The following is a 24,561-nucleotide window of genomic DNA, read 5'->3' on the forward strand; positions in this document are numbered from 1 at the left end:
ACCGGCTACGCTTACTGTCAAAGACAAATAATAGAACAGATTTTAAAATATTTGATATGTCTTGCTCCACGTGTGCCCTCAGCATTCCTCCTGCTCCTTTCCTTGGTATCGTAATTTGTCTCAACTCCTTTTTTGTAAAAATAAAAAACTGTTACAGTCAGGAATTGAACTTCACACTACTAAAGCATCATGTCATCATACCTACCACTGAAACACCAAAGCCACCATGTGCAATCAGATTGCTTGACAGGACTGGACTCACATCCTCACACACAGGCAGTGGTGTTTTGTTATATAGTAGATTAAAGGTTGAACCTGTCTTTTGTTGTGCCATGCTGAGTCTCCCGAGCAATCACTATATATACAGTATTGTCACTCAGTCTCTGGTGTGCCTCATAGGTGTTGGTTTAAGCAAATATAGGGTGTGGAGCATGGCCCGGACACAGACAGGCAGACACCGCTAGTTCACCCAACACATGTTTATTATACATTCTCATTTACAATTAGTGCACACACAACCCCAGTACTTCCCCAAAGTCCAGGCCTTCCTTCACACTGCCTTCCTCAGGTCCACCTCCACTCCTCTCCTCCAAGACTCCATCTTTCTCCACTCCCGACTCCAGCAATGGAATGGAGGGATGCGGCCCCTTTTATATCCACCCGGTTGTGCTCCAGGTGCCTCCCAATGAGTGACTGCCGCCACTCCCCGGTGTGGCGGAAGTGCCGGCTGTGCACCCGGAAGCACTCCAGGTGTCCCTGGTCTTCTTCCCCCCAGCACCAGCGAGACATTCCCATATATACTGTCGTGTGAATAACAATCTATAAAGTGATCACAGAGGAAATTCAGCAAGGCATAACAAAAGACAAGTTCAGACTTAAATCCCTGTACAAAATGAATAAGCCAGAGATAATAGAAATAACTAGCCATACTGATTGCATGTATTGAAAAGCAATTATCACCCAACCAACAGTTTAAAAGGTTAGTGTTATGGATAGGAATCCACAAATGTTTTCTCAGTAAAGTCTTCTATCTGAAGTAACTTTACAGACAGAGTATCTTCCCAAAACAAATCAGAAAGCAAACTGTTATACTTTCTATATACTTCTTTTATAGTCCTGGACAGGGTGATGCTGAAAGAAGTGATCTTGACTTGTTCTCCTGGGTAGGGTCAGGATTCCTTGACACAGTTTTACATCACATTACATACTATGGTAATACATAAAAATCTATTAAATAAAATTGAATTTATGCAGTATATGTATTTCCATTCTAAATTCAAAAATAAAATAATTTAAAAAAGTGAATTTATAAAAATTGCAATATTAATAACTGTCAGTGATAGGGTGTGCCAATAAAGAACTTTAATTATTAATAATCAAACAAAATTGTTCCTTGCTCCATTGCATCACCATACAAAATAATACTGTCTCTTTAGAAATCTAAATTACGTTAGACTTTCAGTGGGAAAGAAGCGATGGACCAAAATGAAAGCAACTTATGATACAAAAACAGCCTCACTGTATTTTTATACAATATTTCAGGTGACGGTATTGTTCTGTTTTGATAAAGTTATAAATTTAATTTGTTAGTAGAATAAATGGTACTAGAGCATTAGAGTATGGCATCTTCACTGAATCTCTCCTAATGAGCCCAGTCTAATCGGTCCATCTGCAGTTGTCTAATTCAAGGTATCTGCTTAGCATAAAATGAAAATTAGTTGTAGGAATTCATACCTCTTTAACATATCCATCTTACATTTTAATAATATTGTTATTTCATTTTCTTCTCGCTTTAATAATATGGTTAAAGCGTTTCACTTTTAATAGACAGATAGACAGATAGACAGTGTGGGATAAGAACAGGCATCCCAGCCAGGGAAGAGCATGGTTTGTTACTAGGAAGGAAGACCCAAGAAGAACAACAGATGCATTGGCCAGCCGGATGAAAAGATAACTTTGTGCCTAGCCAGTATAAAATAATTGATGGAACAAGGGAAGCCAGAACTTGGGAATGGTTCCATCCCCCATGTGCTAGGTGGCTAGTCAGGACACCCACAGTGGTACATGGGATATGGAGTCCGGAGTGCAGTCCTTTCGGGGTCCCTTCATTCCAATAGGGATTGCTGTTGGGAGGGAACCTCCCTTCTTTCATTATGGCCTGGAAGTGCTTCCTGGAAGATGTTGCGTGGCCCCGGAAGCCTTCCCAGGTCTGATATAAAAGGAAGCCCGCTGCCACTCATGGACAAGTCAGAGTTGGGAGGCAGCAGGCAGCACTCGAAGGAGGAAGAATTGTGAGAATTGTTTGACTTATTGTATATTTGTGGTCTATTACTGGAGAGAGGGATGGGAAGAAGTGCCTGGAGAGTATTAAAAGCCATAATTTGATCCTAATAACGTGAGGTGCTTTAGCATGTGTGTGGTTTGGCGCCCACTGGTGTCCACAACAGACAGATACTTAATTGATCCTGAGGGAAATTTAAGAAATAGTAAAAGTAAGGTTGCAGGTTCTATCCTCATCACCATTTCACAGGCACTTCTCAGGCTGATGCTCTAGCTGTGGTAATAAGTTAACAATTATGCATTCCACTTGTCATTTATAATCTGCTGGGGATTAATGTAACAGCTAATTGATAGCTAAATAACTCGTCTTAGAAGTGTTGGTAAAGCTAGTGCACCTTTTGAATGCTTTGCAGTTATGCCAGTCATTTGTGTTTATTTTAGATTATAATATACCTCCATCTAGTATTTGATAAAATTCCAGATCCATTTACTTTTCTGTTCTCTTTTCATTCCAGTTAAATCCTTCTACTTTTATGCAAGAAATGGCCCAGACGACAGAACAGAGGTTAGCAAATACTCATGAGATGTATCCACCGCCAATCCTTGAGCTTTTTGATATGAGTGAAACTACTCATCAGAAGGTATATAATATATTTTTCATATTTTCTAAGCCATTATTATCCTACTTTTTTTGCTTTGGTTTTGGAATATAGTGCAAGCTGTATCGCCATGGTAACTATGGACCTGTCTTGTCTTTTCTACTATGGAAACCGGGAAATCTAAAAGGAATGGATTTTTACTGTTGCCACACAATATGTGTTTTAATGGTGTACAATATATCTGGAGAAAATTTGTTACTGAAGCAATTTATCTATTATTCAGAGATGACTTTTCTAAGTAAGTGTTACACACAATTTGCAAGTTGTTTTACTTTTGTACTCCTTGAAAAATTACATTTTTAATGAGATTTTTTTAAACAACCTCATAACTTTATTTAGTCCTAGTTATTTAACCCTAATCTGTTTATTTATACCTAATCTAGACAAGATATTATACAGTTCAGTGGTCATGGCAGAATGAGACTATTGTACTTAAAACAACTTACACTTACCCTGCAGGTTACTATCTGTATTTTGGAGATTATGGTAATAATCAGATGTAAGCATTGATCTTGGCCTACAAAGTCTACAATCATCAATCAATCTATAATCACAGTAGTAATAATATTTGCCAAAGAAATCAGCTGACATATGTTAAAATCAGGAGATACATTGGCTCAGTGAACACCATCTGTTCTTTCCTGAATTGGAATCTTGATTGAGATCCTTTCAATGTGAAATTTTATACTATGCTGCCTTAGTGTGAGGCTTTACTGGGTGTTTTGTTCTATATTAAAGTGCCTTTGTTTGATTCATGGCTGAAGAACTACCCCACTACTCGTATTTCCTTCTCATTTTCAAAGATCTGCCATTTAAGTTGCCCTGGTGTGGGTTTGCTGATGAGTGTTTTCTTTGATGGGCCAATGTTCCATTTAGCTCTTCTGCCTATTCAGCTCTCTGCATCCCTGGTCCTAAGCATAAAAAATAGATTCCTGTTAGAGTAATAGGAAAGTCTACATTTGGTTAGGCACAAGTGTTGTGTGAGTGAGTGAAGTGAAACTACAGTAGTAAGTTTAATTTAGGCAGGGTATGAGTGAGTGAGGTTGTGTACATGAATGAACCCCTGTGGTATCCTTTTAAGGTAACTCCTAAATGAAGATCTTGGCCTCCTGTTCCTTCTGACCCTATGTGCTGAATAAGAGTATTCAGTTGGTGATGTCTTAATTACAGCATGAGTGGCTTTGGGTATTTCTAAAGTCCCAAGTTATTGTTCGGCTGATGAGTGCTTGTAGACATAGGTGCTTGTGTGTTGTGCGATGATCTGGCTATTTACAGTATTCTTGCCTTGTGCCTGATGCTTTAAATATACAGGTAAGTCCCTCCCTCCTAGCTCTGAATTGGCTTATGGAAATCATATAGCAGATATAAAGATGAAAATTATGGACATGAAAACAGATTAGTAGATTTTAAAAAATCAGTACATACTGGACTCTTTCTCCAAACAATATAACATTATTTATTTATGAACTGTTGAAATACAAATACTATCTCATATGTAGCCTTAATTTGGTTTTAATACAGTAGTTTAGTTTCTGTATTTCATGTTGTTGTTACTGTTTGTTAAAAATACATTTAGGCAAAAAGTATGATTTTTTTGTTTAAAGACCTTTGTCAAAATACCTTAAATGACACAGAAGATGAATATATCTGAGATGGGTTTAGCTTCCTTTTTAAACACAACAAACAGTAGACTCTGAATGTTAACATGTCTTGTTACAATTAAAGATGAATTCAGTGTGTTTCTCTTTCTTTTATGTAGTTTTCCATGGTGGATGTAGACCAACCCTTATTCCAGCCATTCCCATCTGAGATCTGGTTTCAGAATTATGCACCATGTGAAACATATGACTTCCCCTTAGCTTTAAGGAACAATGATAAGGTAAGAAGAAGCATTTTGTCCAGCGTTGCCTGTAGGTTTCAGTAAGGAAGCATATGGTTGTGTGTGCTGCATAAAAAACATCAACAGCACATAATGCTTTCTGAAGAAATATTTGCTTGTTTTGAGTGTAACGTTCTGCTATGTCAGGTTCTTACTACTTTGCTTCATTAAAGCTTTAGCCTGGTAGATGAAGTGATTTACTAATATTTTATATTCTTTCCTCCAGTCGTATTTAATTTTCATCATCAACACCTAATGTATTTTACTGCTTTATTTATTCCTGATACAAGATAACATTTTAGAGATTCCTAAAACAGCCTAAATTATTGATTTGTTTTCGATCTTATGTTTGTAAAGATTGATTTATTTGCATGGGATGTTGCGTAATTTTCATTAAAAAAAAAACAGCCTAAAGTAGGATTATAGTAGGCCATCTTCTACCTTGTCTGACAAGTTCAAGACACTGTTGTATAGTAATTAATCCTTCAGTGCAAATGCTGCCCAATGAAAACATATTTCTAAAAATGTGGATGAAATGACTTTCTGAAAACATGTTTTTTCATAAGAAATGATTTATGCCATTTTTTTAGTATACAGTAATCCCTCGCTATATCGCGCTTCGACTTTCGCAGCTTCACTCTATCGTGGATTTTATATGTAAGCATATTTAAATATATATTTTTGCTGGTTCGCGGATTTCTGCGGACAATGGGTCTTTTAATTTCTGGTACATGCTTCCTCAGTTGGTTTGCCCTGTTGATTTCATACAAGGGACGTTATTGGCAGATGGCTGAGAAGCTACCCAACCAGAGCGCGTATTACGTATTAAATAAAACCCCTCAAATATATTGTGAGCACGGGGGCTGTTCACACCCCTAGAGGATATGGCTGCTCCTCAAAAAACGCTGAAAGATTACCTTCACATTGCTGCCATCTTTGCTGGGCTTACACGTGGCTGCTTTGTCAAGCGATATGCTTCCTGCACGGTGCTTCACATACTTAAAAGATCAAACAGCATGTATTGATTTTTGATTGTTTACTTTTCTCTCTCTCTTGCTCTGACATTCTCTGCTCCTGATGGAGGGGGTGTGAGCAGGGGGGCTGTTCGCACCCCTAGAAAATACGGACGCTCGTCTAAAAATGCTGAAAGATTATCTTCACATTGCTCCCTTCCGGCTTTGTCAAGCGACATGCTTCCCGCACGGTGCTTCACATACTTCAAAGCTTGAACGGCACATATTGATTTTTGATTGTTTGTTTTTCTCTGTCTCTCTCACTCTCTCTGACATTCTCTGCTCCTGACGGAGGGGGTGTGAGCAGAGGGGCTGTTTGCACACTGGCCTAGAGGATATGGATGCTCCTCTAAAAAATTCTGAAAGACTACTTTCACATTGCTCTCTTCCTTGCAGCTGCTTTATATGGCAGTGCTTCACATACTTAAAAGCCAAACAGCCCTATTGATTTTTGATTGTTTGCTTTTTTCTCTCTCTCTCTCTGACGTTCTCTGCTCCTGACGCGCACTCCTTTGAAGAGGAAGATATGTTTGTATTCTTTTAATTGTGAGACGGATCTGTCATCTCTGTCTTGTCATGGAGCACATTTAAACTTTTGAAAAAGAGACAAATGTTTGTTTGCAGTGTTTGAATAAAGTTCCTGTCTCTCTACAACCTCCTGTGTTTCTGTGCAAATCTGTGACCCAAGCATGACAATATAAAAATAACCATATAAACATATGGTTTCTACTTCGCGGATTTTCATCTTTTGCGGGGGGTTCTTGAATGCAGCCCCCGTGATCGAGGAGGGATTACTGTAAAACAATCAATGGAATTGCTGTAATTCACTGTGAAGGGATGTACTTGTTTCTCATGATATCAGAGAGTGGCAAAGAGTTAGTTGCAGGTTGCGTGGACATTTAAGTAAGAATTTCACACATACATGTGTCAATATTTGTACCACTTCTGTTTCTGCGTCCACATTGTGGTGTTTCTTTGTGAAGGTGTTTATGATGGTGCTCATTAACATATATGATATCTACAAAATAAAGATTGATTGAGCAGAGTAACACTTTTCTTTTGGCTGTAGGAGATCATTTAGACTGGTAGATGATGGCTTCATGTCAGGTATCAAATATATAGACCTGTGACATTAAATCATTTTTTACAATATATAAGTCTTTAATGTTGTTTTTCCCATTCAGTTCTTTCCAACATTTGATGACTCAGTGGACAAGAGGTCATTCAGTTTTAGATTTAGTGTTGCATATATAGTATAAGGAAATTTATTCTTGCATTACTCCCACAGACTGATGAGAGTAGAGCAATACCAATAATGCAATGCAATGCAATCAAGGTAATAAATGTAACACCATACTTTAAATGCAACATTAAACAATAATTGCAAGAAAAAATCATGAAACTTGTCAGAATGAGTTTCCATATGATTTGAGGATAAAAACTGTTCCTGAATCTAGCTATGTGAGGGATAAAATGACTGGGCAGAATGCACGAAAGGTATGAGGGTATTGTTTAACTTTCTAAGGTAGTGTGCATTATATACTATATGTTATATACAGTATACCCTGATCAGTAGGAAGAAAAGTTTCAGTAATTTTCTAAGCTGACAATCAGTAGTTCTCTGTAATGCTTTGTGGTCCTGAGCTGAGCAAGTGCTGTACTAGGATACAATGTAGGCTGTAAGAACAGGCAACAGTGTCCACCTTGAGCATAGATGGAGACATTAATCGCCAAGATGTGTTGTGCCAGCTTTAGTTCATCAGTGATGGTGACTCCAAGAAATTTAAAGTTGCTGGCACTATTGGTGGCATCATGCCAGTGTAGACAAATTGTTGACTGTCACCTCCTTATTGAAGCCTGTGACCATCTCCTTGATTTTATTCACATCAAGGGAAAGGTTATTGTACTTGACAGCAACCAGAGGGTTCAGCACCGTGCCCTGTGGATTTCTGTATTGAGCATCTCTGTGGAGGAAGTCATACTGCCAATCTGCATATGCTGGGGTCTGTAAATTAGGAGATCTAAAATGGAGTTGCAGAGTTGCACTAAATCCAAAGTCTAGGACCCTGGTAATGAAAAACGAGGGTGCAAACGCCTAAACTGAACAGCAAAAATTTTTTAAGTGTTTTGCATCCTGAATTATTTTTGTTGACTAAAATGGACAACTTCAACCTGAACACAAATGAAGTTTGTGATTAACTGTATCATGTAGAGATCTGGAAAACATTAGGTTAACTTATTTTAATTTTAGCATTCTTAAACACCCAGTGATGCCATCAGATTGCATTATTTCAGTTGAGCTAAAATGTTTTGTTTCTGATTTTCATTTGTATTCAGCATCTGATGCTGCTCGTTTCATTGTCCAACAATAGTCAGCCAGCATTGATGGATTCCAGTTGCCCTGATAGCACTGTCCCATCATTGTAATGTCCTGATGAAACCTTTCACAATGTTTGTCACTAACTGTGCCAAGATCACCATGGAAGAAGTCGACGTGTGAACACAGAAAATTAATCTTTAGTGATACAGTATGTTGCACTTCATGATTTTGTGTGGTTGAAGCATGTTGTCAGCCAGCTGGATGTTATTTGGTGCTCTGTAGTTGCCAAGAAAATTCTCAACAACAACAACAACTTGAATGCCTTCCATGCAGATCTTCAAACTGCCTATCATTGATGACTCATCTTGTGGACCAACAAAAATGCCTTCCTTAATCTTGGCATCAGTTATTTGTGGAAACATCCATCTCAGATATCAATATATTTCAGATTCTTTGTTCGTCACTTTTACAAAATTTTTCATCATCCAAGATTTATATGAAGAGAAGGCAAAAATAATTTTGTTGGGTTAACAGGTGGTTTATGCACCACATTTTTCCGCCCTGATAACATATTGCTTATGGAGCTGCCAAATCTTTTTGATGTAGTGAGACTCTTAACCATGACCATCCTACTAGGAAATGAAATAACAGTACTGGGTATTGGATATCTTAGCTACATTCCAAGCAGCAGTGCCACTACTATTGATTACATCCATCAATTCGGGGATGTGCCCATTCCAGCAGCATTGGCACAAGATAGAAACAAAATCTCTGAACGGGGCATCAGCTCATCACAAGGTGAACACAAGCACACACATACACTAGCGTCATTGTAGCTTCACCAAACCTTCATGTCTTTGGATGGAAAACTGAGCACACTGTGGAAACCCCCCAGGAAAACATGCAATCTCCAGGCAGGGATCACAAGGGACTTGACTCCTTGCGAGGCAGCAGCGCTACTGCTCTGCTACCGTGCCACCCCATATGTGAAACTATTAGCAGCATTCATTATTTAAACAAAGTTAACAATTTATCTGTAAAATCTAACACACATATTTTAATGCATTTCATCATGAAAGTGATATCAAGTATAAATCTAAGAATTCTAAATGTGCAGAGAGCTGGAATATTATCAATTTAATGTGTTCTGTGTGGCGATGCTGCTTGCTGCCTCTGTCAGGTCAGGAGGAAGCCCCAGAAGTGCGTAGCCACTTAACAACTGGGTCGGTTTTAAGATGACATGTACAATGGTCTGCTTTAATGATAAAGTAAACTATGAGGTTAAAGTGGACATTCCAAGGTTAAAGTGGACATTTTTACTTTAATCACAAAATAGACATTTTCATTATGTCTTTATTTTTTTTCTCTGTGGCCCAAATACGCCACCGTACATTCTGACAGTATTGTAAAGGTACAAAAAACAAAGACGGCACAGAAGATGGTATGTGAGACTTTTAAAATATATTGTGTCATTACTTTGGGGAATATGAGATGCTTGAATATAAAAGCACCACAAATGCATTTGTATGTCGGCATTTTGCTTCACCACAATGAATCATTCATCAAACATCGAAGCAGGCATATCGATTCTGTAGGATCCTAAAAGCGGTTGGAGTAGCAAGAAATTCAGGCTGGAATTCAGGGTTTGAACGTGGAGAGTTTTGACGATATTCCAGAAGAAGATGACATGACTGTATTAGGATATATTGTTGTACATGAATAAATATAAGACATCGCCTGAAAATAAGCCCTAGTGCATCTTTTGGAGCAAAAATTAATATAAGACCCTGTCTTATTTTCGGGGAAACACAGTAATTGGGCTATGGTGATCTGTGACTCTTATTTGGCTTGGTGTGAATATTTATTAGTGTGCCTTTTAAAAGAATTTGAGGACACCAAGGTGAAGGCTGATTCACCTAACAGTATCACAGTTCTTCACTGCACAGTAGGGCATTGTTTTTGCTGTTTAAGTCATGCTTCTCCAAGATATGCATTTTGAGTTATAATGATTGCTTTGCTTTGCTGCTCTTCTATAATATCCTGTTTTGCAGAATTCCTTATGACTGTTTTCTCTTCAACTACCATCTTGCAGGGTACACTGAAATATTCAGTCAATGGAATTGGAGATTCTGCTTGTTTTTTGCCTTGCTTTTGAAACTGATGATGTCGTTTTTTCCAGTCATTTTCCATACGGACTTCAGCTTAGCCACTGCTAAAAGTGATCCATTGAGAGCCCCTCTTTAAGAGTAACTAACATCTCATTTTGAAGTCATCTAGCCATATTTATAGGCAATAAAGCCCCAAATTCATCTATGTAATTTTGGGCATTTTTGTATAACTTATCTAAGCTGCTGGTAACTTACTACTCCTTTCTAAGCTACAATTATTCCTTTGTTGACTGGGGTAGGTAGCCAAAAAATTTCAGGCAACACCTAACACATAATACAAAGGTTTATCGCACAAGACAATATCTGCATTTGTACTTCTTTTGACGTTGTGTATGTTACGCACAATGTAATATTTTTCAATTAGTCGTTTCATTCATTTTGTGAAACAGCGCAATCCAAGGAAGGTTTATAGTATAGGCTGGAGGAAAAGGAGCAGATTCCATTTGAATATACTGTGGACAGGATAATAATTTCGGGTAGAGTCCAAAAAGTATTAGCACCCCTTTTAATGTTCCAATATATAAATCAAAATGCAGTGCTTGAGGGCACAAAATTAAAGCAAAATAAACAGCTTTCTGGGCTCTGAGAGTAGGCTTTGGCTCTACAGAGCAGGTCTGTCACTGGGAATTCCATCCTTCCACTAAGTCTGGGTCCTACTGAAAAGCAGACATGAGTAGGCATCAAACCTTAATAGTCCTGCTACTGGAAGGCAGGGCTATTTTTTCTCAAGGGTTGTCTTCTCTGTGCTGTAGAGGAGGAGAAAAAAGATGAGGCTGTTAGCAACAGCTCCCCCTTTGCTCCAACGGGGTATTGCATACCTGTGATTAGCATGTAGGGCGTTCCTATGACACACATGTGTGACAATGTGCAATTATTGTCATAGTTTTGCTGATATGCTTTCATGATATTCAAAACAGCTATTATATAGTCTAACATTGTGTATGCAGTGTGATTCATGCAAACCTCTGTGTGTAGCACTGTACATATTTAGTGAGCTAGAGAGCATTTTGAAACATGGGGGAAAAAGTTCACTTCACAAACTATTAATGGAAGTAAGCACAAAGCAGGAAGATAGATTTCTACCCTTGGTGAATGAGTGACTGCCAAAGGAGATTCTTTTAATCTGCACTGTATGTATAATCAGAAACAGCATAAAATGATTAATTATAGGAGATATGGGTTTAAAATGCACATGCTACTTTATGTTTCAGTTCTAATTGGAAAAGCCATGGGGAATTTCAGCAGAGGGCATATTGTTAAGAAAGAAGTTCACATTTTTTAAATTCATTTTCTTTTACATTTCAAATTCTGCTTTTAGATCTTGTTGCAAAATAAATACTGCATATATAAATATATTTTAGTGTCAAAATTACTTGCCAGAATTTTATTTAATGTTGAGTAATTTAGTGCAATTTAAAGCCAAATAATAGGTCTGCTATTAAATTGTATGCCAAATTTTAATGTATTTGGTTTTGACAATTCATTTAGTAATGTGAAGTGGGTTGATGTGTAACATTTATTAGCACAGTTCCTGTTTTAATAACATTTTTAATATTGCTACCTATTATACTGAACTGAAAATGAGAAGCAATTGAAGGATAAAATTAACTGTGCTCCAGTTTATGCAGCCTCACAGAACAGCATCCTGGATTTGAATTTCACACCTGGCTGGTATATGTTAATCTTATGGATTTTATATGTTCAGCCCTGGGATATGTCAGGTTTTCTTCTGGAATACTGGTTTTAATTTCATATGCTAAACATGTCCATGTGAGGTTAACTGGCAGTTCTAATCTGAACCCCTGTTTGTGTTTTTAAGTGTGTGTGCATAAGTGGACACTGAAATGGACTGATGTCTAATCCAGCGCTGGTTGCTGTCTTGCTCATGTTGCTGCCTGGATATAATTCTGCCCTCCAGAAACTGTGATTTGTTTGAAAATGGTTTGCTATGTATATCTTTAATTGCTCGCTTTAATTCATTGAAGATGAAAGGTTGACAAAGTGTGTGTGTGTGGGTGTGTGTAGCTTTCATGTTCATGTGTTATCTGTCTCTGTGTGCGTGTATATGTAGCTGTCATGATCATGTTCTCATTGTGTGTGTTTGTGAGTGCGTGTTTAGCTTTCATGTTCTTTGTGTATATGTATTTATGTTAAGTCTTCTTAATACAAACTATAAATGTGTATAGGTGACATTTTATGTCTTGGCATTTCAGGAATCTCACCTCAGATTATTTTGAGGGCAGGTTGTTGTGCTGCAGGATCACAAACAAGTGATGGTTTTGTTGAATAGGGCATATATGAAACATACTGATGTTGCTTGCAGTAAATTTGTGTTAATTTCAAGTCGCTATATGGGTAGAAACTATTCTTGGTCCATCTTTGCAGTTTCAATGTGTGATGTAATGTTACAGTTTTTTTTGTAACATTTTCTGTTTGTGGCTATTTACTTCTGTATTGGTCTATCCTTTTTTGAAATGCACATCCTTTTCAGAGGGAGAAGAAGGCTCTTTGCGTCCATTTTTGCAGGTTACACCTTTTATACTCTCTGTAGCATTAGCTTCAAAGACCTAATGTGGTCTAATACAATGCATTTATTCTGCTGAACAAACTTAGCAGGCATTTTGACTGCTCCCAGAATATGGTCTGGAGGGCTTGTGCTAGCAGAATTACTGGTGTAATGTAAACAGAGCCAGATCAATTCCTTTTGCAGGTTTTCTTTAGACCACAAAGTCTGGCCAGATTGACACGATTGATTTGTATAAGAATCTTAAAAAATGTTCACATAAGATTTTGTTAAGGTCTCCACAGAATCAGTTTGACCTTCAGCGTATGCATAACGAAACTTAACGGAATTGTTCGCTGAAACAAAATCTCATCAAAGAATTTTTTTTCATAATTACTTAAAACACTGAAATGGACTATTTAAATTATAGTAGAGATGCTCCCTCCAAATTTTACTAATGATTTTTTAGCTTGTGTCTTATATGGTGGATATGTCCCCTGCCTCACCCATAATTCACATTGTGTGTGGATTTCTTAAAACAAGAAGCCTTCATCAGATTATCATTGTTGCTATTGCATATTTGGATGAAGCCTTTAACCAAGTCCATTCTTCTTTTACTCTGGTTTTCTTCCCTTTCCCAAAGATGTGGGTGTGAGTGGTGGCTCTGTAGCTAAAGAATCTGGGCTGATAACTTAAAGGTGACAGGAGGAATGTTACTCCGTTAGGTCCTTGAGCAAGACCTTCAATTGCTCCAGGGGTGCTATACAAATATAGCTGACCCTAAGACTCTGAGTAAGTTGTGGAATGTGAAAAAATAAATCCCATCCATCCATTTTCCAACCCGCTGAATCCGAACACAGGGTCAATGACAAATAAAGTAAATTGTAATATTATTATAATTATAATTATTTGCCATCTCTGAATTGACCCAATATGAGTGTAGGTGAACATTCTTTTGGCCCAGGCTTCCATTTCCACATTTACTCCTGCTTTGCACCTATTTCTACCAGCATTAGTTTCTTGTAAATGGCAAAAGAGATTCAGAAAATGCATAGATGGAGGAATGTACGTGCTTAATGCTTTTTCTGCATACTTAAATGGGAAATTTGCATTCTAAAAAGAAAGTTATTAATAATAGATCATTTGTTATTTTTTGGCCATTTTCTTCATGTTTTTATTAAACCCGGTAGCTACCATAACCACTATATTGATTCCCATGTTCCTAGGGGTCCTTGTCTGTAAAGTGTGCAAGATTTCACCATTTGTTTCTTCCACATTGTAAACAAGTAATTACACTAAAGAGTGAGTGTTCCTAGCAGCTGGCCAGAAACCCATCCAGGGTGACCTATTACTCTGTTTCACAGTTGTAAAGAAAGATCTCAACTGGCTTTGAACTAATAACGGAAGTTGTAGATTCATAAAAGTGATTAATAGGTACATAAGTCTGATTTTATTCAATGGGTCAGGAACTGCACTGGGATTTCACATGCTAATCGCGTGTTGAGAAATATTTGTTGAAATTAAAGATAAAAGCACCAAAAAGCCACTCTCATTTCTTTAATCCAGAATGATTTTGAAAAAAAAACAAATCCTGCAGAACACTCACACTGGGATTCATGGTGGCTTTTTGTTTTGGTCTGGTGTAACCACTGCAGATACTGGCAGAGATTATAATAATAATGAAACCTTAGTAGAAATGTGTGTTACAATCCCTGATGTATCTGCACTACAATTGAGCAAAATTGTAATTGACCTTCAGAGCTGACCACTATACAATGTTGTTACCATTGTGAGAGATCATCAGTTGTGTGCCTCAGTGTCTCTGGATGTTTTGGCTTTTTATCACAAGACACCTCAGCTGAGGCAGGCCCACCACAGACTGATCAGACCTGGGTGTTTGTCTTATGGTGACATTCTAACTGGTCACCTTATAGACCAAACAGTGTCTTTTCTCTTCAGGCACAGCCTGTGACTGCTCATTTCAGTGGCCTTGGCAAGTGCTTTAATCAGCTTCCACTGGTCCTGCCCTCTGATTCCTGCTTCCTTCAGGAGTCAGCTCCAAAATACCTTCAACCCACCACAATCAGGAACACTTTTATTTTCCAGCCTTGCGCCTCTGCTGCAGATGCTAGGTTGGCATAACACAGACTGTTCTGTTCATATGCCTCCTCCACATCATTTTCACACAGTTCTGTCAACTCTGTGAGGTTGGCACTCCGGCAGAAGGTGGACCAGAGGATCAGTCATGTCTGGTTTCAGGTTGGTTGTCGCTATTTCAGATGGGATGTTTACATACAATCATCATGAACATGAATGTCATGGGAACTGTGGGATTACAATGATTTCTTTGAACTGCTCCTTTTCTGGGGTAGAATGATTGTACAACATATATTGTTAATGACTCTAAAAAGTACGAATGTGGTGTACAAGTTTGAATTTATTTTGGATTTTCTAAAATCCACACAGGGTCAAAATTATACATACAGCCTCAAATATACAGTATATATATACACCCCATCTAATATATGGTTGAATGTCTCTTAGCAAGTTGCACCTCGACCAGACGCACTTGGTTGCCATCAACAAGCTGTGGTATAGCGGGTCCACAGCTCTCAGCAAAGGCCAGTTTTTAAAATGAATAGTCACTGCGCTCGCGGTGTAGCGAGGGGGCGTGGTAGTGTGGCTGAAGTGGTTCCCGGGTGGATTCGTGCTGCGGTCGTTTCGCACCTAAGTGCACAGGTGAGGGACGGTCCGCTCCGTAATTGTTCTCGAGAGCTGTTGATTGCCACAGCTGCCATGTCCATTATAAAGAGAAGCCCGAGACGGTTAGGGAAAAGAACAAGAAAGGGAGAAAGAAGAGAACGGAGGTTGTGGAGGAAAAGCAGGAAGCAGTGAGGAGAGAGAGAAAGTCGGTGCGGGAGAACAAGCGAGCGAGAGCAGGTTCGCGGCAGCTGAGCAGACAGCCTGGGTGTTTGGCCGACACCCGGGGGAGTAGTAGATGTGGTCGCTACCGTAGAGATTACTTTGAAGTGCGGGAGTGACCAGAAGGAGGGTGACTCTCCGCATAAGGCCACGGAAGGCAGCGGGAGTCGGGACGTGGGAAGTGGTGTCCCCAGCGTGAGAGCCTTGGTCGTTGGGGAATCCCAAGTCACTGTCAGGAGGAGCAGACCAGAGCCAAGGATCGGTAAGGCGACTAACAGTAGTAGCAGGCACTGAGAAGGTCAGCAGCAGAGACAGCGTCTCGCCTGCTGCAGGGCCCATATGGGAGAGGCAGTTGAGACGCTAGTGTAAAAGAAGCACCGGGCTTGTCATTGTTTTAAAGGACTGCTTCCAGCAACGTTTTAACCTCGTTTTTAAAGGATTGTTTTTCTATTATTTTTAAACCTCCACGTTTCTTTTACGGATTATTTATTTATTGGAACTTTGAATCACTGCACTATTTGAACACTCTTTTCTTTGATTGTTTTTAAATAAAAGCACTTTTGCACATTTGTACCATCCCCTTGCTATTGTTGCCTCACTGTCTAGCTCATTGGTAACATTACCGGCGGTGTTGGGTTCAAGGGCTTCCGAACAGCAGATGGGAGCATGGAGCCGAACCCGCATCGTCACACAAGCTTCTGGCATAATTCTGGCTGGATATTTGACCACTTTTCTTGGCAAAATTGGTAGAGTTCATTAAAATTTGTTGGTTTCCTGGCACAGACCTAGCTTTTAAGCACAATCCACAAACTGTCAATAGGGTAGAGGTCTGGGCGTTGGGAAGGCCATTCCAAAAGCTTAATGTTAGCCTGCTTTATCCATTCCACAACCATTTCGGTTGTGTGTTTGGGATCATTGTCCTGTTGGAACACCCAATTGCATCCAAGTTGCAATCGTCTAGCTTTTGATTTGAGGTAATGTTGAAGAATTTGGAGGTAGCCCTCCTTCTTCATTATTCCATACACTTTGTGCAAAGTACCAGTACTACTGCCAGCAAAACAGCCCCATAGCATCGTGCTACCACCACCATGCTTCAAAGTTGGTACAATGTTCTTACCTTTACTCCACCAAACATACCCCTTGTCAATTTGGCCAAACAACTCAATCTTTGTCTCGTTTGACCGTAAAACAAATTTCAGTTAAACTTGAAGGTGTTGATATTGGAGAAGGGGCTTCTTTCGTGGATGGTACCCTCTCAATCCATGTAAAACTCGCTTGATTATAGACAGTGACACTGGTGTTCTAGCAGTTTCCAGTTCATGGTAAGCTTGGGCCTTTGTGGTTCCTGGGTTGTTCCTGAACAAACCAAAAGCCACCCCCCAACCCCATCTGTGTGTTACCCATATTTTTTATTTCTGAGACATGTAGTAAAAGGATAAAAATGAATAAAAGATTACAACAGCAAAGCTACAAAGCTGTGAAAACACCTTTACTTTTTAGTGTTTTACTAATACTACTACTAGAAATGTATTGTTTATTGTTTTCTATTACTGCTACTACTACTATTACTACTACTACTACTCCATCCATCCATCCATTATCCAACCCACTATATCCTAACTACAGGGTCACGGGGGTCTGCTGGGGCCAATGCCAGCCAACACAGGGCGCAAGACAGGAACAAACCCCGGGCAGGGCGCCAGCCCACCGCAGGGCGTGCCACACACACACTCACACTCCAAGCACACACTAGGGACAATTTAATCAAATTTAATCGAAAACACAGCTAATCTGCATGTCTTTGGACTGTGGGAGGAAACCCGCACAGACATGGGGAGAACATGCAAACTCCACACAGGGAGGACCCGGGAATGCTGAATTTGAATAAGAGGGTTTGAAATGTATTTTATATTTCACATAACACTTTTCTCATGATTAAAGTGCTTTCAAAATATTGAAAAGATCACAATTAAAACTGACGTACAGGTCAGAAGTGTAATACATAATTGTTAGTATTAGAAGATAATACAAGCAAAATTTAAACACACAATCAAATCATACAAACATGTAGCATAAAGTCTGGGTTAGCACAAGAAAAAAATAAGCAGGATTAGCATATCACAAGTGAAAGTAGTTCCGGATATAGAGTGCCATCATCAGAAGCTGGTCGGGGGAGTGAAGGTTAGCGTATTTAAGTGTAAATATTTTCTAAAACAAATGGGTCATATGTTGCCGTTTAAAATAATTAATTGACTCAGTAAATGGTAAAAATTTAAGAAGGTTATTCCGAAGTCTGGACACAACAGAACTGAAAGTCCTATCACCCATGGGACAAGTAATTTCATTCCATACCACACCATAGCATTTTCTCAACCTGCTTAATCCTGAGCAGGATTGTGGGCAGCTGGAGCTTGTCCCAGAAAAAATAAGGCACAAGGCATGAACCAACCCCAGACATTGTGCCAGTCTGCCACAGAGTAAACACAATCACACACACGGACACGGGACAAGGAATAGTAAGGGGTAATGACACAACTGCCAGCATCAGTGGACTGAAGTGGATGGACTAGAGAATAGAGATTCAGGATGTTACTGAATAGTCCAGTGCAAGGACAGTTAAAGCTTTATGGGTTATAAACATGATTTACATATAACAATAGTTGTTATTAATTGAGAAAATTTACCATTTTGTGAAAAGAAGTAAAGTTAAACTTGTACATTGCCATAATCTGGGTTTTCCACCCTTTCTCTGAATAGTGTCACTGTCTGGACAGTGGATAAATTTATGTCATATCTTACTTTCTTGCTATCTGCCTAACATTTCTATGTGCTGAAAAAAGTGAAGCAGTTACTGTATGGTTAAACTTAATTTTAAGCAGTTTGCTTGTGAATTACATTCACATATTGAATTATTACAGTGTGAAAACTGGGACCAGAAAATTAATCTATACTTACATTTTTACTATCCTTTGTTTTCCTTTATTAATAAACTAACATTTATGATATTAAGAATATAAATTATTCTTATTTTTCTATTATTCTATTCTTATTTGATTAGTCTTAAAATTTGTTGGGTTATAAATTGATCTGTTTGTATGGAATGATTACAATGAAAATTAATAAAATAAAAATATTAAAAAAAAAAAAAAAGAATATAAATTATACATTATTTTGTCTTAATGAAGTGCTGCAATTCAGCTAAGTTGATTTATGGCAGTCATTGAACTGCTTTACCCGTTTCTCCATTTTTAGAAGCAAGCGGTATCTGATGAGGTGATCATCAAGCCAAAGGACATTTTAGTCCAGTTACTGTGTTTTTAAATATTTTAGAGGCAGAATAATAGAAAAGTTAAACAAAGTGATTTCTTACAGTTATTTACCTTTGAGATTAAGGTATATTCCATCCCAAAGGTGGCTTAATGAATTGAACGCCTTGAAACTAACATAACCATTTCAAGCTCCTTCCAAATCTTTTGCCTTTAGCTTAAACAAATATGCTTTATAGTAATGTCTATATGTGTTTTAAGCGGAAAACAGGATTAAGTGCAACAAATTCCATGCAGGTTATGGTCTTTTAGATTTTAAAAATTGGAATTTTATGCTGCTTCCTTATTTAGAAAACCAAAAGTGACAACAGCATTGCTCTGTGCTGCATTTTTTTCTTGGAAATCTCAGTATTTCACATGCCTGTAGAAAATGTGATTTTTCCAAATTGTGCATAACATTTTCACTTTCATGTATGTATCTGTCTTTCTGTTCCCTGTATATATTTTCTTTTCAGCAAATTTAAACACCATCTCTACTGTACTCCAACTTTAGCTGTACATTCAGAATAAAGTAGAAGGAGACACCTTTCTTTCTGGGAGATACACAGTATCTGTTATACAAGTAAAAGCTCCCATTAACAGTAAATATCAGCGACAGTGACCATGTTATCTGGTTTTCCAGTTTCACTGACATGTTAGATATTAGATTTTGTCTTTTTCGGTGTGAGTTAGATGTGCAAATGCATTTTATTTGATTTCCATATTCTCTGTAGGCAGCTGATAACATTTAGCTGTGACTGCATGTTCTGAATATTATCACAGCCATTGAAAGAAATATTGCGATTTTGGGGAAAGCATTTATTTTCACTCTGTTTTATCATTGAGATCAGCAGGCAGTTAAACAGTTTGTGTTAAAGTAACCATGTCAAAGTTTATTTTGAATAACATAAAATGTAGTATGGACTAAAGAAGCAATTTAAGAGATGTATGTTAATACATTATATGTACAATAGTGGAAAGCATTTCTCCATTTGATTTTCTGCATTTTTGCTTATTGCTCACAGTGAATGTTAATAACTTATCAACCAATACCAAATATTAGATAAAAAAACAAGGAATGCAGCATTGTGATCCTTATATTATCAGTTTATTAAAGAATATTATTTGAAATCCAGTGTCCTGTGTAAAAAAATTATTAGCCCCTTGGATTCTAAAACTGACTTCATTACTTTCAGCAGGGCTACGTTCAGCCTGTCATATCCTGTTTATTGATCTGCCTTGCACAGCAGAATTTTGTCTCCACGTTTTTTGAACATTAATGGCCTCATAAGGTCTTGCCATAACATTTAAATGCAGTTATGTACTGGACTGATTATACCCTTCCAAAACTCATAATTTCTGCTTATTGTAAATTTGTCTGTCACTTCTCAGCCAGGGTTCCTCCTCTGGTTGGGATGCAAGCTTCTGTTGAATGTCTCTTTTCATTTTTTGATTTGTTAAATTATTAACTTAATGTTCATTATTTATTGTTGGTTTTCTCTATGGTTCTGTGTAGCCTGTGTTATGTACCATGTGTTTTAGGGGTGGTTCCCTAAGAGGCGGGGCCACCTGTCAATCACCGCCAGGAGCTGACCTCCAGCCTATATATTGGAGGGCCCTCCATAGTTCTTGGTGGTTCATTTCGAATGTGCTCGGGAGTGGAGTGTTTTCATGTGTTTTATGTGTCTTACTGCTTTTGTGATTTCCTGGATTATTGAAACTGTCCTCTGTTTTTGACTTTCTTTTGCCATTCTGTATTGGGACTATATTTGCTGTGGATTGCCTTGCCTTCTGAGGGAATTGCTTTTGTGCTGTATGCATTTTTTTTATGCTACAGAGCATTTTTGTTAAAAATATCATGGTGCCCTGCCCCCAGCTCGCTTCACTCGCTAATCCCCAAGGGTGAGCGCCTAGGCGCCCGCTATCTCGGAGCTGAGCTGCTCAAAGGCCATTGTGTCGCTATTGTATTTAAACATATGGTATATAGAAGAGTATGCCTGGCGTGACACGAAGACGATTGGTTCTTTAGTTATAATAGAGAGAAAATCAGTTACTTGAGTATTTCAGTACAACTGTCTATTTTAAATACCATAAACGTAATAAAAAGTAAATAGAAAAGTAAATTACATTAACGCCTCATCAAAAACAATATGGTAATGACCCTTTCCAGGAGTGAAAAATAAACCACACAGGCAGGTGGTTGTAGCAGTCCAAAACAATGGTTTTATTGCTCAAAAAAAAAAAAAGACGAAGAACAACCACGTGTCAACCACCTCTCAAACTCATGTTTTACCCCATCTGTACCTTTTGCAAAAAAAATAATAAAAAACTAACGGAACTTACTTAACAATTTACTGCCCCCAGCATACCAGTGGCTGGTTTGTTTAAGAGTGGCGGATGTGGCTCCTCTGCCCGCCCCTCTCCACAGCACTCTGAACAACCCCATTTACATGGTCTTTTTTAGGACATACTGCCTCTATGGTAATTTCTTTTCCAGACTGTTACAATATTATAAATTACTTTACCCTCTAACTTACATTCTATAAATGATGTTTTTTCACATTTCTAGTTGCATATTGTTTGGGTTATTTTTCTCTTTTTCGTTTATTGGACAATTCACTTTGTTCTTGATTTTTATTATATGCAGCTCTTTTGTGTTCATTTTCCTTTTTTCGATGTTCATTATCAGCTCTTGCTGCTCTTTTTCTATTGCAATCTAAAATTCGATGTTCCTGAATACATAATTTGCTTTTCTGCCTTGCCATTATTACCGACTACATTGAAGGGTTAGTTAGCACTGAGACTGTCATGGAGTGGTACGGAGAGAGGATGTGCGCAGTAGGAGTAATGATTGGGTGATTGGGTGGAGGGCAGTGGTCAAGGTAGAATAACGCGGACACGACGGAAAACATTTTTAATAGAGAGAAATCTTTTATTTCTTAAAGATTCTTCAAGCCTGCTTTTGTTTCTAGTTTGGGTATGGATGGTAAATTTTCCAATTTTTGGAAGTATTCATGGGACTTGTGTGCTTTTGGGACTTTAATGTCACGACAGCTCATGGACACATGTTCTCATATTTTTATCTGAATAGTAAGAATTCATTGTTCCTTAAGAATTCATAGTGATGTTGCAAAGCATCCATGTCATGGCACTAACATTACTCTGCTTGATTTTGGTTTGATATTATTAAAGTAGAATGCACAGCTAGCTTTTTCTACAGACATAGAATCTCCCAGGTCAGCTCTGAAGATCCATCTGCCCAGAGAACATTTTCCTACAACTCTTTAGGATGATCAGCATTTTAACATATTTAAAGTGAGTAGGTTCTAGTGAGTTGTGGTTTCATACTTGCATATCTTTCAGATGATTGAGTTAGGATCATTGACCTCAGCTGTGGAGTGAGTGTTCTATAAACCTTTAAAAATACTGTTCTGGGGTTCATTGTTGTTTCATGGAAATGCTTGTGCTTTGCCAGAACAGCCACTCCTGAAATAATTAACTGAAACCTAAAACATCTGAATCTGAAGAATATGGCTGTGATTGTGGGTTGCCTTTGAGATTGTTTATGGCAGTTTTCACAAGCAGATTTCACTTTTAGTCCTCTAGAACCTCAGTTCTGAGAATGCCACTTAGATAGTAAGGGTAAAAGATAGTTACATTTCTGTTTGACAGAACTGGCCTAAATCATGGCTGAGTTTTTCACCAAAGTATTCAAACAGATGAGCGTAATTCACCCGTTAATTGACTTGAATTTGTGTGGGTGTTGAAAACTGACTGGTGATCTACCCTACGGCCTTCTGTTAACCTGCTGTTTGCCCTTTGCCATTCTTATCTGTGTTTCTTGTGATGTAATTGTAATTATGCAGCAGTCACGTGATGGAAAGGACTGAGTAAAAAAAAATATAAGTAACTTGGCTGATGACTTTGCTAAAGGAATACTCCACATATTTTTTAATATATTACTTACTCCATGTCGCATGTAGTGATGAACGAGAAATGTTTTAGTCTCGTGTGTTCATGGAGAACTGAGATGTCAATCTTTCTGATAGAATGGGCATGAACAGAAACCAATGTTGGACCACAGAAAACAATATCAAAGCACTCATGAAAAATGTACACTTTACTTATGTCACATAATCCATACATCAAGTGATTTCAGTCATATTCTTACAATGAGTAAAACAGATTAATTTTTTGCTAAATATTGGTAAATAAATACTTCTGGAAAATCAGAGCAGTGCACGCAGAGGAAACACGTTCACATTGGATCGAGCTTTTGAACTAGATCTAGACTCCTGTCTTCAATTCAAAAGCTTGTTCTCATGTGAAGCAAGCCAAAGAAATGGAAAAATGAGCACTGCTATTTTTTTTAAGAGTATTGTTTACATTTGATGATTGAGCTTTTTCCCATTTAAGGCTCAACAGTGCAAGGCAGGAATGACCTCTGAAAATTCCAGTACTATTCCTCACTTAAAGGTTGCCGCAATAATTTACATTTATTTAGCCAACACTTTTATCTAAAGCAACTTACAACATTTATGATACAATTGGTTACATTTTTTTTGTTTTTTCAAATGGAGCACCGGCAGGTAAAGTAATTTGCTTATGGTCACACATTGTCACTGGTGGGATTTAAACCCACAACCTCAATGGCTGGAAGTGCAACGCCTTAACCACTGCACCACACTGCCTTTGCTAAAAGGAAAGAAGATCTTATACCAGAAACCCTTGAGACATGACACCGGTCAGAATGAGGCTACAGCGTACCATTTGAACTCATATGTTTGCTACTTCCAAACAAGAAAGGAATCAAACAAGGGTTTAACCCTGTCCAGAAATGCGGGTATATGTGACTCTTTTTTAAAGAATAATAGAGTTCCACTGTGGAGAAAAAAAATGTATGTAGAGAACTGCTGTATTGATGGTTTGCCATCATGCTTTACAGCAAAACTCTGGCTTCACAGTGATGGGCATCACTACCTCACCACTTCAAATCCTATACTCCAGCCATGTAGTTTATAGCTCCTTTCTCACCTAAAAGCTGTGTGATTTTGTCTTTGTTGCTGCTTCATTTTAGCCTATTCTTGGCTAATATATTTTCTTGTGTAGCAGGTGGCTGTGTGACTCAAAATTTATGAAATATTTAAATCCAAATTGCAATATTTTGGCAGATGACAATGCCAGGGTGGATCCCTGTGTCCTGATGTAAACCAAGACAGGCCAAATATGAACATGTGTTAACGTAAGATAGATAGATAGATACTTTATTAATCCCAAGGGGAAATTCACATACTCCAGCAGCAGCATACTGATACAAAAAAACAATATTAAATTAAAGATTGATAATAATGCAGGTAAAAACAGACAATAACTTTGTATGATGTTAACGTTTACCCTCCCGGGTGGAATTGAAGAGTCGCATAGTTTGGGGAAGGAACGATCTCCTCAGTCTGTCAGTGGAGCAGGACATTGACAGCAGTCTGTCGCTGAAGCTGCTCTTCTGTCTGGAGAT

General features: G+C 38.2%; 1 protein-coding gene across 1 annotated transcript in view; it reads left to right on the forward strand.

Moving 5' to 3' along the window:
* The window catches only part of LOC114657729 (hydrocephalus-inducing protein homolog), a 215,476-nt gene that overhangs the window by 9,088 nt on the left and 181,827 nt on the right, over positions 1-24,561 (forward strand). Inside the window, exons 3-4 of the mRNA XM_028809609.1 lie at positions 2,796-2,921; positions 4,699-4,818. Of these exons, the coding sequence (XP_028665442.1) occupies positions 2,796-2,921; positions 4,699-4,818 (246 nt within the window). The remainder of the gene's footprint in view (positions 1-2,795; positions 2,922-4,698; positions 4,819-24,561) is intronic.

The sequence above is a fragment of the Erpetoichthys calabaricus genome, chromosome 9 (assembly GCF_900747795.2).
Source record: "Erpetoichthys calabaricus chromosome 9, fErpCal1.3, whole genome shotgun sequence".
In the NCBI taxonomy this organism is placed as follows: Eukaryota; Metazoa; Chordata; class Cladistia; order Polypteriformes; family Polypteridae; genus Erpetoichthys; species Erpetoichthys calabaricus.